General features: G+C 37.6%; 1 protein-coding gene across 6 annotated transcripts in view; it reads left to right on the forward strand.

Annotated features, from left to right (window-relative positions):
• Positions 1–14,944: 14,944 nt before the first annotated feature.
• The window catches only part of gphnb (gephyrin b), a 122,134-nt gene continuing 120,078 nt past the window's right edge, over positions 14,945–17,000 (forward strand). For 3 of the 6 annotated variants that reach the window (XM_077219503.1, XM_077219509.1, XM_077219510.1), the window contains exon 1: positions 14,971–15,061. In XM_077219503.1, the coding sequence (XP_077075618.1) occupies positions 14,998–15,061 (64 nt within the window). In that variant the 5' untranslated portion in view covers positions 14,971–14,997. Of the gene's footprint in view, positions 15,062–17,000 lie in introns of all 6 variants that reach the window. The other 3 variants (XM_077219506.1, XM_077219507.1, XM_077219504.1) reach the window with 2 other exon arrangements.

Here is a 17,000-nt window from a genome sequence, read left to right on the forward strand (position 1 = left end):
ACCCAATGAAGTCCATTACAGTCATGGTCAGAATTAATGGCACCCCTGGTAAATATGATCAAAACTGGCTGTAAAAAAAAAATCTGCATCGTTTATCCTTTTGATCTTTCATTCAAAAAATTGCCAAAAATCTAACCTTTCATTGAAGTAAAAGAATTGAAAGTAGAGGGGATATCACATTATGAAATAAATGTTTTTTCTCCAAAACACGTTGGCCACAATTATTGGAACCCTTTTATTAAATACTTTTTGCAATCTCCTTTTTTTAAGATAACAGCTCTGAGTTTTCTCCTATAATGTCTGATGAGTTTGGAGAACACCTGACCAGAGATCAGAGACCATTCCTCCATACAGAATCTCTCCAGATCCTGCAGATTCCCAGATCCATGTTGGTGCTTCTCCTCTTCAGTTCACTCCACTCATCAGGTCAGGGAACTGGGACGGTCATGGCAGAAGCTTCATTTTGTGCTCTGTAACACATTTTTGTGTTGATTTTGATATTTGTTTTGGATCGTTTTCCAGATGGAAGATCCAAACATGGCCCATTATAAGATTTCTAGCAGAAGCCGTCAGGTTTTGATTTTTTATCTGTTGATATTTGATAGAATCCACGATGCCATGTATCTGAATAAGAAGTCCAGGACCTCCAGCGGAAAAATATGGCCACAACATTAAAGATCCAACGGTATATTAAATTGTACACATGGGGTACTCTTTATCCTTGTGTGTACCAAACCCATCTAGCGTGTTTGCTGCCAAAAAGCTCTTTTTTTAGTTTCATCTGACCACAGAACCCTGTGCCGTTTAAAGTTCCAGTCATTCTGAAAACTGAATATGCTGGAGTTTGTTTTTGGACTAGCGAAGAGGATTTTTCTTGAAACCCTCCCAAACAACATGTGGTGATGTAGGGGTTGTTTGATTTTTTTTTAAAATAGGCTTTCTGACCCCAAGACTCAACTAATCTCTGCATTTCTCCATCTGTGATCCTTGAAGAGTCTCTGGCCACTCAATCTCTCCTCCTCACCGTGCATTAAGGCAATATAGACACACGTCCTCTTCCTGGCAGATTCATAACATCTTTAGTTGATATTAACTTCTTAGTTATTGCCCTAATGGTCAAAATGGGGATTTTCACTTTCTATTTTGTGATGCTCAACAATCTTTTGATGCACATCAGAACTGTATTCTTTGGTTTTACTCATTGTGATAGATGAATAAGGGAATTTGGCCTTTGTTTTTCCTCATATTTAAACTCCTGTGAAACAAGAAGTCATAGCTAAACAGTTTCATGTTCCTAGTCACCCTGGTGTGCTAAAAAAAGGTAAACATTAATGGGAATATACTTCAGAGATATTTTACTCGTAAAATATTCTAGGGGTACCAATAATTGTGGTCAACGTGTTTTGGAGAAAAATATTTATTTCATAATGTGATTTACCACCCACTTTCAATTCTTTTACTTCAATGAAAGGTTAGATTTTTTGCAATTTCTTGAATGAAAGACCAAAAGGATAAACAATGCAGATTTATTTTTTACAGCCAGTTTTGATCATATTTACCAGGGGTGCCATTAATTCTCACCATGACTGTAGAATGTTTTCATCAAAAACCTTAATTTCTTTTCGACTGAAGAAAGAAAGACATGGGCATCTCGGCTGCCATGGGGGTGAGTAAATTATCAGCAAAAGTTTTTTAAAAAGTGAACTACCCCTTTAAGCTTTCTTTACATTTGCATACATCACATTTATCTGGATTTGACTTATTCCTGAGAAATATGTCGTTTAGTCTTGTGCAATTGTTCTTTTCCACTTTGTTTTATAACTTTTTTCTGGGGATTTTTTGTATCTCAAATCTTTTCCTTGTCTGTTGCTTCTAATGAATGACTTACCTTTTTTCCCCCAATGGGAATCTCTAGTATGTTGTCATTATGTTTCAAAGCTGTTTTTGCTCATTTGTCCTTTCCTTGCTTTCTTAGCTCTTCTGGTATCATCTCTTCTCTTCTGATCTGGTCTGTTTATTCTTCTTATGGTTTCGTTCAGTCTGCATATGTAGAAATATCATCGTTGTATGCTTAGCATCACTTCTACAGAATCTGAGCGTAAAAGCTGTAGGTTTAAAGCGTCTTAAATCAATTACACGGCTGAACAAAATGCCCTGCAGTAATTGAATGTTCCACGTCATTTCTTCTGTTTTTCCCTCCTTCCTCTTTGCTCAGCGAAAGCAAATAACGCTGCTCTACACAAACAAACAGTGAAATCTGCAAGGTTTGTGTCTGAGGAGCGCAGGAGAGTTTGACTCGTTCTCCACCGCTGGATTCATTCAGAACAGAAGTCATTCAGAATCAGATGTAATGGATATGATGCTCTCTTCCTGAGAACGAAATGGATCTGGCTCAACTCAACTCAGCTCAGTATGCTGTATTCTGCGAACTGTTTATGTCCGTCAAAGTCTCATCAAAGTCTCCTTTTGCACTTGCATTGTATTGATAACTTATGGTGCAAATGTTTAGGCTGCTTATTATTAAGATATCAACTCTAAAAAAAAAAAAAACATCTACATGAACTCCAGAAGGCATAAATAAAATTGTGTGCAACAGGTTTTTCAGTAAAGTTTTCATCATGTTTATAATTTAGAGGCCTTAGAAATTTGAGTATCAAATGTGACAAAGTAAACACCCCCTTAACATTCTATTTGAAGCATGCAATATCTATTTATACTCTAAAATAGACTATATATACTCTAAAATAGACTTTTAAAGGCATTATGGATTGATTTCTGAATAGTGCATGTTAAATTTTGTGGTAAAATTTCATTTCATTAGGTTTCATTAGTTAACATCAGTTAACATGAACTAAGAATGAACAATACTTCTAACGGCATTTATTAATCTTAGTTAATGTTAATTTTAACATTTACTAATGCATTATTAAAATCAAAAGTTGGTCATTAGTTAATGCACTGTGAACTAACATGAACAAACAATGAACAGCTGGATTTTTATTAACTAACATTAACAATGATTAATAATACTGTAACAAATGTACTGCCCATTGTTAGTTTATGTTAATACATGAATTAATGTAACTACTGAGACCTTATTTTAAAGTGTTACCAATTTTGTCAAAAATATATATTTTTGAACGTATTCCTACATCTGTCGTCGGATACATTTTGAAAAAATTGTGTTAAAGGGGTCACATAATGCCATTTTTGTACAAGTTAATATGAATCTTTAGGGTCTAAATGAAAACTTTGTAATATACTTGTATTAAAAATTCTCATTAGTATTTTAAGAATACACTAATTTTACCTGCTCAAAAACAGCTCTGTTTTCAGCACGCCGTTTCAGTGTATATGCCTTTAAATGATAATGAGCTTGCTGACTCCGCCCCCTCTGTTCTATGGGGTGTTTTTGACACAACGCACGTGGAGTATTGCTTTGACAACAGTTGATGGTATATTTTGGCGAAAGAATGGCAGCGGGAGTCTCTGAGGACACATCTGTAGTGTTCATAGATATAAACACTAGATGTCGCCTTGGCTACTGCAGTTCATTGGAACGAATCATAGACAGTAAAAGAAATGGACAGAGCGACCCCGTTGATTTCAACGGAGAGAGTTGAAGCCAAACATGGGTACTCACTTCCTGATAGCCAAGCGTTCTGCGCAGGCTCAAACTGAGCTTGATGACGTAGATGTCACGTGAGCAACCTGACTGGGAGTTGTAAATCTTCTAGTAGCTGTGCCAAAACAAATCTTAATCACCCGTAGACAGTCACCCAACCGCGACCTGCAGCAACTTTTGGTAAGTATTCTGATTAATTATTTTGTCATTTTGCTTAATATTTATTTATTTAAAATTTAACGTCAGTACGCCATATTAAGTTAATGCTTTATATTAATAAGTTATGTAAAATGATATTCAAGAACTTATTAATTCATACCCAATATGTATATGTAAGGAGATACTAGGCAAAGGCTAATTATTGCTAACTAAATGATAGTTAAGATTAGTAATTTAACTTAAACAGCTAATCTAAGTCGAATGTAAGTTAAATGAGTCATACTTATTTAACCGCCCAAGAAGCGAATGTTTTAAATATAATTTGCACGGTGAAATTAGGCATTGGTAAAGATAGCATGCTTGCTGGGCATATAATTAACATGATTGCTTGATGCACATGATGTTGTATAGTGTTAATGGACGCAAAATGGCGTTAACTGTTATCTACACAGAGACAATAAAAGATCTATCGCAAGAGAAATGGCCGAATTAGTCATATAAAAAAGTTATTCAGTAAATCGCTTTGTACAAAAGCGTCTGTTTTGGCCAGTTAAATAAAATGTAAGTTAAATAATAGATGGACAATAACATCTATAACTAATGGTTGCCCTTTTCATTTTTCTTTCCTCATAGGTTCAAATACAAACTCTGCACTTCAGAAACTTAACCAAACACCATGGCTGACAACAAAGGTAAATCATGTAGCTATAGTATAATTTACAAATATAGTATAAAATATGGAAAGCAACACATTGACTGTAAGAGAGAATAATATAATAAATGAACCTTTTGTAATACCTATATTGTCATGTTATTATATCAATGAACAGATAAAATCAATTAATTTGTGTTTTATTGTAGATCTGCATAGACATTTTTTTTCTGTTTTGTTTGGATAGAAAGAAATCAATGGCCCGAGACAAGTTACTTGTGTGTGTTAAAATCTGTTTACTGATACTGACAAAACAGTGTTTTGATTGTGATTGCTGTATGCTATTAACAGATCCAGTGATTTGGATCATGGGAAGTAGCTACATTCGTCGGGGGGAAGAGAGGGCCAGAGAGACCATCGGGGCCAATCTTGGCCTAGCGGCCAAGGTTCACTGGTTTGGCTGGGGTGGACTTCGATGGCACGAACCTGAATGCCATGCTACCCTAAAAATGATCCGACCCCCCAACCCCCACCCCCACACCACATGACTGTGCATGTACAGACATGTACACACAAACACACACGTGTACATGCACAAACACACACGTGTACATGCACAAACACACACATTATGCACATACACTCCCTATATTAACAAATATTTTATTGTTGCAGCCATTCATTTAAATAAACCTGTTGTTGTGGCATATCACTTGGAGTACCCTTAGTTTTTGTGCTTGGTTTCTGAATCGCAGGTGTTTGATTTTGGAGATGAGGTTTTGACTGCAGCTGCTGATAAGGCCGAAACCAGCACATCCAGTGCAAGTAGACTTTGACTAGTTAATTTTAATTAACATTATATATCCTCTATATTGACATGGCCTTTTTGAAGGATGTTGGTTTACTTATAGTCTTTTTTGTGCACTTGAGCTTAACTGAGAGTTTGTAGACGTTAAAGGCTGTTGTGTCGACTTTGATTTATTGCAATATTGAGGTGTTCAGCTTTATTTTGATTTTAGAAAATAAACATGATTATTTTGTTACGTCCAAGGATGTATATATATATATATTTGTGAAGTACATGGTTCTGTGATCTGTGTGTGCTTTCTTTGTTGTTTTGGTGTCTCCTGCTCTCTTTTGGCTCCTCCCACTTTTCACTCTGGCAGGTAGCTGATTACCTCTCCAGCTGAATACCTCTCCAGCTGAACCTGCTTATCCAGGAGGGACTCAGCATAAAAGCCAGCAGAACTATCATTCAGGGAGAACTCTTCTCCAGAGCATGGTCTGTGTCCTGCCCGGCCCAGTTGTTGAGAGCTGTTGTGTTCCTTGTTGTGGACCTGTGCAACACCGTGCCCCCTTCTGTTGTTCTGGCTAGAGAACTGTTGCTTTGCTGCCTCGCACTGTTTTTTTTGTGAGATGTCCCAGTCCATACCTTTTTGCTTTATCATTTAAGCTGTTATCTGATTATTTGCTTTGTTTATTGTCTGGGAACTGTAGGGAGGTGGGTACCATCTTTATTTTGCTATCCCCTGTTTTCTCCTGGTTTGTGGTCAGGTAGGGAGAGAGTGTACATTTTCTGTTGTTTATTTTTATTTTCTTTAAGAGGTTTAGTAAGAAAGTGACTCGCCCAGGCAGATTAAACTTTTGTTTGTTATTTTTGGCATTGCCCCCTCCTGAAGTCTTTGTTTCCTTCCCAACTTACACTCCAAGTAAATTGTTGTTAACTTTTTGAATAAACTTGTTGAAAAGAACTCCCCTGTTGTGGTGCTGTGGCAGGGCCCTGACCATTGCTCTTTAAAATCTTAAACTTTGTTACGTTCGGACCCCTAGACATTCATAGAACGTAACAATTTCATCTTACAAAAAAAAATTCTTTCACCTGCATGTCTTAAGTCACCTGCATGTCTGTCAGCTGTCGAGGACTACGTGCATCTTTTTTAGCCACATTTAGTACGAGTAAAATACTTAAATAATGCATTATACTGATGGAGACAGTGGACTTACCTGAAAAAGCTTAACTTGGAAGAGACTTGTCTCTTAGAACACATGTATGCTACACAGCAAGACATTTTCGCACGAGGGACAATATGCTAGCAACAAGTAAATTGAAGTAAAAGGGAAGATGAAATCACGAAAAAAAAAGTCAACAAACAGTTATCACACTGAATTAACAAAATACCACCTATAACACAATACTTGTCTTGAATGATGATCAGAAGTTTCCAAGGTCGAAGTATCACGGCTCTCCAGAAAATAAGGGCTTTGACTAGCAGGTGTTGTCATAAAGCGCAATCAAGCTAATCTCGAACGGTCAATGACGCATCAGAGTAAACTCACATTGATGTGTGTGTGTGTGTGTGTGTGTGTGTGTGTTTTGGAAATCAAATCGTATAGTAATAATATAATACAATGTTTATTAATATATTACAATAATATTAATATAACTACTTACGCTATATAATTACAATATGACATCTTACATTAAAACATTATAGGCCTGGCAAAAGAAGTGGCTAAAATCGACTTTAAAATAGCCTACTTTTGGATTGTAATCGTTTGAGTAGCCTGCAGTTCTAGTAATTTTAGTTAGTTAGTTTATTTAGCTTATTTTGAACATGTTTATATATATATATATATATATATATATATATACACACACACACACACACACACACATATATATAATACAATCAAAAATAACAGATAAATAAGTACATGTACATCTCAGCAGAATCTTCCAAAATTATTAAAAGTGATTCAAATAGGCACATACATACATAAACGCACACATTTACAATTGTTCTTTTTCGTTTCCTTCTACATCAAACAGAATAATAACCCATCCAAAAAAGACTTATTAGTATATAAGCCCAGGAACCATACTATAAAATACTATCCCCTCGCGTCATTTTCGTATATTCAATGTGACCATATAATATTCCAAAATATAAATCATGTAGTTTTGGCTAATAAATCATGATCAAAAACACTTGAACAAAAACGTTTTTCTTTATTTCACGTTATGTAGGCTAGGACATTTGTACATGGCTTCCGAACGGGATCACATTCATCTTCAAGCGTAGATCTATAAATAAATAAAGGAACAACGTTAACCGCGATAGACATTGAGATGGGTTTTTTCTTCTTCCATTGCATGTATAATTTCCTGATAATTTCCCCATCCCCCGTTAATATATATAGGTGAAGTAGATAAATAATTTAAAGTTCGTGGATAAATGTTACTTCATATGTATTCACTTGCCACATATCAAATTATTTCGAATTATTTCAAATTCATCAAAAACGTTGTTGAAATATTTTGTCGCGTTGCTTTTATGGACTCTATCTATGCCATGGGCTGACTTTAGACAATAAAAGATTGCCTGCGAGCTTCTCCTCCTGTCTATACGGTAATGTCTCTATTGTGCGACATAAAGTCGCGTGGTTATGACGCAATTTTTTAGCCTATTTTTACAAGAATGGCTTCTACGGGGCCATAACGTAAGATACAAAGTAATGGAGCCTTTTATACATTGTCGTGTTTCTTTAGAAATAAATAATGGACAAATGGAGTCTTTGGACGCCTCAGATGTAAAGTTATTCGCTGTCAAAGTGACGCCAAAATGAATGGGAGTCAATGGGATGCTAACAGCAGGTGATAGCCAGCTACAATGGCGGCCCCCGGAGGCAGCTTCAACTTCCGGCTGATGGTTTACCCCCTTGGAACGAATGCGACAACAGAGCCGCCATCTTGAAACAGGGGAACCCCTCATCAGTGTCAATGTAGGGAAAGGACTAACGGAAATAAAATCACCATAAATCGCCATGAATGCGATTTTCTAGTTGATTTGGTTCGTTCCAACGGTCAGACATGTATTTATTATAGAGTCCAGAGAAATTTTAAAAAAATTACAAAATTTCACAATCTTGTGAAATGTAGTCCCTTGCTGTCTGGTTTTTAGATTTCGTTCGTGTAAACATCTATACGCAGCACAAAAGTCCGGCATCATCCATGAATTCAGGGTTACCTAGCTACTTCCTATGACAAGACCCCTGTTCCAAGATGGCGGCGGTTTTGAGCATGCTTAGAACCCCAAGGCGACATCTAGTGTTTATATCTATGTGTAGTGTTGCCATACCAATTTGAACCGGAGTCGGACCCGGAACAAGATGACGGCCCCGAAGAAGTTCGACCATTAAGGCTCGAACAGGACGTTTCTGAATGGTTGGTTAACGTAATGTCACTTTGATCTATTTATGTATGTACTGTCAGGGTAGAGTAGTGGGATACAAACGCTAAGTGTTTACTGTATAGGTTAGTTCGTTGACAGATTTATGTTGAAACATTTTTTTTTTGGTAAATGTAGGCTTGTCAGTGATGCGTAACGTTATCTCAGTGTTTGGTACAACTACCGTGACTGAGACATGTCCTGTAATGTTAGTAATGATTCTAGCAGTAGTTGAAGGATACCTAAGAATTTGTTGTATGTTTAACGTTAGTGCAGTACGAAAATGTTTTATGTTTTACTTAGTGTTAGCATGTTAACTGTAACATCTGCGTACACAGTTTTTAATAACACAATAACCATAATGCGTTGTTCATTATAAACTTGGGATTATGAATTATATTGAGAACGTCGTAACGTTACATAGAATCATGCCGTAATAAACCCTGAGTGTAAACATTAGCCGCATTCATCGTGAAGCGTGCAAGCGATTTGCAAAGATTAATATTTAAAGGCTAATAAAACATACACTCACTTCTTCAGGAGGTGCAGCAGGAACAAGAATAGTTGGTACCGATTCCTTTTTCAGGAGCAGCTTCTTTAGCATAACCAGCTTTATACTGACCCTCGTTTAAAAAGCAGTCTGGTGAGAAATGATTCGCGCAAACATGAATGCATTTACGTTTTTTGTGGGGAATATTCCCATCGTAAACAAAACTCAGCCACTGCGTCTTCAGCGGTTCAAATTTAGGAACATCAAAATGATTTCTGTGTTTGTTATTGCACCCAAGAACAGAACAACACAATCGCTTAGATGCAATTCTGCTCCAGTGTATCAACAATGATGGACTACGATGACAGCTCGCTCAGGGCGGGGCTGTGTTGAAACGCTGCTGTCAATCAACAACCGTGGGAGGGGCGTCATGCGCCGTGTGACGTCACACGGTGAATCGGCTCGATTTGAGACGGGGGAATACATATAAGGAGATTAAACAAAAACACTGGATGGATTTTTATCATTATATGATGGTTGTGTACAGGCACTGCCAACACACATTGCAGTACAATCAACTTGTAAAAGTGCATGCACGATTATATGACCCCTTTAAAAAGTTAAGGATTATGCATAAACTATTTATGTCATTCAAAGCCTGCTTTTTTGCATCTTCATTGTATTGATAACAAATAATATTTACTTTAAGATATAATATAATAATGCATTTAAATTATCTATGTTCATCAGGTAGGGCTACATGCCTTTAATGTCAGTAAAGTTTGTTTTTGCATTATTTAAATATTCAGGTGTCAAAAGTGTCCATCTATACAACTGTTTATATGAATTAACTTGACAAACCTTCCTAGTTTTTGCTAAGCCGTTGAAAATGTGTTCACAGTGGTTTCTATGTGGTTGTTCTGGGTGTTTTGAGGTGGTTGAAGTTGAAGTCATTAAAAGAGAGGACATCTGTTCTCAACGAACCATGCAGAATGAGATAGGCTACTGTTCATGTCTGTACAAATGCAAGAAACTCTAATTGTGTTAGTGATTTGTTCATAACAGAATGAGTAATAGTTATAGGTATTTCTGCCTTTGCCAACACTAATAAGGAAAAGCACTTTGTTGATGATGAGAGACATTCAGGGAGCTCAACTTTTTGTAAGCATAAGCAAATTATTAGAGCTGTCATGGCCTATTCAGTCCAGTGTATTAACTCTACATGTTAGCGCCCCCTGCTGGTAATACTTAACAATGCTGCTTATTTGCCACTAAGGAGATTTCTCTTTGAATTCATTGCATTCGTGCAAGTTTTCCATACAATTTTCAGAATCTTAGATGCAGCCTCCAGTCTGTAAGCATGACATACTTGATTTGCTTTATGGTCAGACAGAAGGTTCAAAGGTTCAGACGTGCAGAACTGAAATAATGAGGCTGGTGCCCATCTGCTCACTTTGAACATGAACGATCCACAGAAAATGCTTCCTATGAACGAACTCCTGAAAAAAATCCAACAGACTTACATTGAAGGATGGACACGATTGAGACTTTTCACTTCAGGCAGTAAGAACGATTTAAAACACATTAGAAACTGCTTAACGACACCCTAGAAACCACCTATGACTCCTATAAAAAAAGGTTCTGTAAAGGGTTCTGTCAGGCACCTCATATACTGTATAAAGCTTTTGTAGCTCCGCCCCCTTTCAGCTCTGTGCTCGTTGAGTTCTGTCTTCCGGTTTATATTTCCACAGCATGAAGGTAAGATCTTACAGATTTATGAATTAAATTTTAAAATCTCCCGTCTACTGATATTTGTTCAAACACAAATTCTGAAAATGGCTTCTCTGTTGTTTCTCTGTTGCATGAGGACTGTAGAACCGTTTTAAGGTTCCATCATGAAATCATATTGATTATACGATTAAGTTGTAATTTTGTATACATTTTTATTGATTTTGTTTAAATACATTTTTATGAATTGAACAGCTCATAAGCATACTTTATCAATAGAAAAATGACTTGTTAATGAAACTATTATGCATTAATTGAAGACATTTTTCCATATAGAACATTTTCTTTAAAACTGAACCAAGAACTCTAAGGTTATACAGTATATAGAATCCCATTCAACCTTTTTTTCTCAGGCCACATATCAGTGCAATGTGCTAATAACCACTCAGAACAGCTCAGAAAATACACAGCAATGTCTGTTTTCTCAGCGTTTCTCAGTAAAGTGTTGCATTGACACGTACGTTGTCTTCAGACCGGGAGTGTGTGTGTGTGTGTGTGTGTGTGTGTGTGTGTGTGTGTGTGTGTGTGTGTGTGTGTGTGTGTGTGTGTGTGTGTGTGTGTGTGTGTTGGTCAGTGAACGCAGCGTCCCAGTTCCCAGCGTAAAATATGCTCATGAATAATGAATCTTGGCACAGGAAGAAGAGATTCGCTCTCTCTGTTTTTTCCATGAGAATAAACAAGAGGAATTACACACCACAGAAGCGTGATGTCGCGCTATAAATAGAAACGTTCTTCTGCTTCAGGCTGTGATTGTATGAACAGGTCAGAGCTGCTATCATCTGCAGAATGAAGGTTCAAAATCACAGACTTACGACTGTCTGCATGTGTTTAAAAGCGAATGCATATAAAAACGCCAGACATAAAAAAACAGACATCGTGACCCGAGTGGTGATTGACTCATCATTGTTCTGAGATGCTCTGTGAGTCCAGGAAAGGAATCGATAGAGCTCTTCATGAGATAATGTAGAATATAGCCCACACATGTGGCATTCAGCCAGACTACAGGTGTGTGTGTGTGTGTGTGTGGCCCCCGCATTATACCATCCAGTGATGCCGTCCATATACTCCTGAGAGCCAGTGATTCATTTCTACTGTCATGTCTCTTGTTAATATATCTGAGCAGGGCCGGTGCTGGTTGTTTCTGTAGGCTCTCTGACTTGCTTAGTTGGGGACACTTAAAGAGGTGGTTGATTATGATTTCACTTTTCTAACTTTAGTTAGTTTGTAAAGTTGCTGTTTGAGCATTAATAACATCTGCAAAATTACAACGCCAAAAAATTCAAAGCAAAGGGAGATATTTTCTTTTAAAGAAATCGTTTTTTAAGGACTACAACAAACAGCTGGTAGGGACTACAAAGAGCGTCTTCACTGGTAAGTGACATCACTAACCCTTTAAATTTACATAAACCCCGCCCCCGGAACACGATCTATAGATGATCAATACAGAATATGCTAATCAATGACTAGAAGTCAAGATAACTACACATAAGCTTCATAAATTCCTCAACTAACCATACAGAAACGTCCTGTTGTACTCTACATGTTGTCACTTCTTCTCCATCTTTGTCCAACTTTGGTTTAAAGATAAAAGGCTAAACGTTTTTTAAATTTCCAGTGTGTGTGTCTGTGTGAGGTAATTGGAGCTACTAACACACACACACACACACACACACACACACACACACACACACACACACACAGCTCATGAAGCTCCACCCTCTGTGCCAGGAGCTGCAGCTCATTTGCATTTAAAGGTACACACACAAAAAACGGTGCATTTTTGCTCACCCTCAAAAAGGGACAAATTTAACATGCTGTGAAAAATAGCTTGTGGGGTATTTTGAGCCAAAACGTCACATACACACTTCAGAGGCTTATTTTTCTTCTTGTGAAAAGGGCATTATACCACCCCTGTAAATGTTCAACAATATTATTGATCTGACTGCACTGACTCTATTGGATGAGAGCTCAACTGAGCTGGACGATGACATCACTGTTTTCTGCAGAGCTGCTTTACAGCGGAATTGAACTCATTTAATAATTAATGATCTTTGCAACGGAACTGAATCAACACTGAACTGGCCTCAGCTGAACAATGCCACTAATGTCTTTTTCTGAACTCTGTTTGCATCATTGAATCATTATGTTCCTGTGTAGAACTGTAATTGAATTGCTGCTTTGAAACAATCTGTATTCTATAAAGCGCTATTGACACAAAGATGACTTAACTTCTCAGTCCCTGAGAATCGTCACCACCTTTGCCTCCCTTTCGTCACCATCATAAAAACTGTTTTGAATCCGTGTGTATCTTAAAGAGGACGTTGTGGGATTCTCTGAACCTTTCCAGCTCTGGTAAATAGAATATAACAGAACCTTTATTTATACCCGTGAGTGGGGAAATTGCAGTGTTGACATTTACAGCAGGAAATATACAGTATTTGTAAAGTCAGCGTTTTTCGACATTTCAAAAGTTTAACGACTCTATTTACTTTGCTAAGCAAATATTTACTTGTTTTCTTGTTGAATATGTGGTGAGCAGGTACCAGGGAGTATTTGGCAGGAATAGACCAAACAATTCAAACAAGCTCGGGTGTTTTATAAGGAGAAAGTCACTCTGTGGATCTGATACTGATATCCATTATAGTATGAGTTAGAAACACAAGTCTGTTTGACAGAAAGGTTGGGAAACACGAGTAGAGTTATTAGCTAATATAATAATATAATACACTGCACGATCCTGACCAAAATTTGATGCCGCTCTTGATGGAAATAAATGTTGTGATGTTATGAGGTTCATCAGTTTTTGGTCCAGATCTTGTATTGTCAATGCACTCTGTAAAGTCTCCTGCAGGGAGACAGTTTTTTTGCTGTTGGTCTCGTCTGGGATATGTGTTATAACCCTTTCTCTCTGTTTAGCTTTATCTGCCTGTGGATTTATTAAAGACTATTACAATGTATTCTAACAGCTCAGTTCTGTGACGGTAATGTAATGTAATAATTAGTAATTTACAAAAGTAAAATAAAAAGTCATTTACCAACTAATTTCAAATTCTAAGGAGTAATTTATGGTAGCACTTTAGAACAACAAGGTTCTATTTGTTAACGTTTATAAATGTTCAACATTTCATGATACATTATTAAAATCAAAAGTTGCATCTGTTAATATTATTTAATGGACTTGAGCTGACATGAACTAATAATGTTTTTATTAACTAACTTTAACAACAATTAATAAAACAAAAAACAAACTTTGGTAACACGTGACAGTAAAGTCCAATTTGTTACAATTCAAAAGTTTAGGGCCGGTAACGTTTTTTTTTTTTTCATTGTTTTTCAATTAAAAAAGTCACTTATTATCACAAAGGCTATATTTAATTGATCTTATTGTGAAACACTGTTTCAATTACAATTTAAAGTAACTGTTTTCTATTAAATAGGCCCATGTTAAACTGTAATTTATTCCTGTGATCAAAGCTGTATTTTCAGCATCATTACTCCAGTCTTCAGTGTCACATGATCCTTCAGAAATCATTCTGCTGAATCGGTTAAATAATAATAATAATAATAATAATAAATTGTTATCAATGTTGAAAACAGTTTTTTTTTATTTCAGTTATTTTTTTATTTTTTTATTTATTGAAATTGTAATACTTTTTTTATTATTCGATGAATGGAAAGTTCAATAATAATTTATAACAAACATAATTTATGTTTAATAGAAATCGTTTATAAAACATAATAGGCTAAATGTCTTTACTGTCACTTTTGATCAATTTAATACATCCTAAATAAAAGTATTAAAAACGTCTTACTGACCACAAATGTAAATTAACTTAGTTTGCATAATTACAGAGTGTTTTACAGAAACTCTGAAATTATGTAAACCTCTAAAAACATTTGTTTGTATTTTCCTGATTTCCCTGTAAGATATGAGCGCTGAATCTTCGCTCTGCTGCTCTAGCCTGCGCGCTTCCCTCATTCCCCCTCCAGAGTTCGATGCGCTCGGCTCTCGGCTCTGCCAGGAGTTCTCAGTGCGGCGACAGCGGTGCTGAATATGGCGTCAGACGGGATGATTTTAACAAACCACGACCACCAAATCCGGGTCGGCATCTTGACAGGTAAAGGCCAGAATCCTTTATGTCATCGTGTGGTTTATTTTGGGGGGAAACGGCTGCGTATTTCCAGCTGTTTGCCAGCGGTGCCTCTCCTTCTCAAGTGTGTGTGTGTGTGTGTGTGTGTGTGCGTGCGTGCGTGTGTGTGTTTGCGTGTTTCTCTGCTGCTCAACGGTGATTTAATGCCCTTTCCCCCTCTTTGCCAGAGATTAATTTACCTGCCAACCCTCTGCACGATAAAGCAGCACAGCTTCTGGTTAATCTGTAGCCTATCTTTGATGTCATTATGAAATTTCACAGGAGATTGTAGTTTTATCTGTTGAATTCTTCATTTTCGCTTGTTAAAACGTTAAAAAGAGCACAATGTTCACACCTCTGCATTTCACGAGCACGCTTAATTCAGTGAATGATGTATTATTTGTACCTGGCCGTATAGGCTTCGGTGATAAAGATGTGATTTACTGTCAGAGACAGTGGATGCAGTGGGCTGGTATTAGTAAGGATGGCTGTGAATCGTGGGCAGAATGCTGGTTTCCTCTCTGCATGACAGTCTTGTTAACGCAAACATGCATTCGCCGGTGATTTCCATTCGGGATTTTTTTCTGTGATGCTAGTCTATGACGACTGAAATGTTCTAGCAAAGGCTTTATAATATGCGATTAATCTCCTCCCTGTGTCAAAAATGGAAGGAAATCAAATGCAGCCACCGAATTACTGAACGATAGCATTTTGTGCTTGAAATCTCCCATATTGGCAGGATAATGGGGGGGGACGGGGGGGGGACGTGAAGGCCACGGATTTTTGTGTGATGTGATAACCCTCTCATGGAAATCCGCTGCTGAAGGTGGTAATGTGCAGAGATGGAGAGAGAGAGAGAGAGAGAGAGAGAGAGGAGCTCCATCCAGCACTGAGGGAAACCCCGCTTCACCTCCCCCCTCCTCACTACTGTAGAGCGGGGAAACCAGCAGCATCCGTGTCCGTGGTTCTGAAATGCAGCGTTCGCTCGATGAACGCTGTCCGCGGTTCTGAAACACACAGCAGCCGCTCGATGAACGCTGTCCGCGGTTCTGAAACACACAGCAGCCGCTCGATGAACGCTGTCCGCGGTTCTGAAACACACAGCAGCCGCTCGATGAACGCTGTCCGCGGTTCTGAAACACACAGTAGCCGCTCGATGAACGCTGTCCGCGGTTCTGAAACACACAGTAGCCGCTCGATGAACGCTGTCCGCGGTTCTGAAACACACAGTAGCCGCTCGATGAACGCTGTCCGCGGCGCTGAATCGCATCTAGCGCTATTCATGCTGCTGAAATACAGACGACAGTCACTTCTCACGGGGGTATTTCCCTACATGTTCTGCTCTGTAAAGATGCTTTTAGTTAGGGCTGTGGACATTGAGAGGGGAAACGTCCCCCCAGTATTCAGATTAGTGGTCAATAATATTGATTCATAAATTATTGTATTTGGTCCCCAAATGTAATTACATCCTTCCTTTTATCTGTACATTTATTACAGGGAATGTCCCATGGGAATAACCTGGGGAGATTTATTCTGCTCAGTTGCACAATGCATCAAACCTAGGTGGGTTTGAATCTACAAGCTATTGGTTAACCATGCCAAATATTTAACTACTATTCTAGAGTTCTAGAGGAAATTTACAGGGTAGTCAGTTCTACTGGGGTATTGGTTTTTATGTTAATTTATCACACTTGTTTTATCCAGGGATTTAGAGAAGGACATGCTCTAAGTATTCAGACTAGTGGTGAACTGATATGGGTTTTTCAGTGGCTGATTCTTAAAATCATGACATTAAGTCCCTATATGTTTACATGAAATTACTTATAGCAATCCCCATGAAGTAACCTCAGGATACATGCTATACCGGATTGTCGGGTTCGAACATACAACCATTTGTTATCCAGGCCAGATATTTCATGGATTTTCA

Source organism: Siphateles boraxobius, unplaced genomic scaffold (assembly GCF_051911475.1).
Source record: "Siphateles boraxobius isolate OS27281-9 unplaced genomic scaffold, OSU_SipBor_1 8, whole genome shotgun sequence".
NCBI classification, from domain to species: domain Eukaryota; kingdom Metazoa; phylum Chordata; class Actinopteri; order Cypriniformes; family Leuciscidae; genus Siphateles; species Siphateles boraxobius.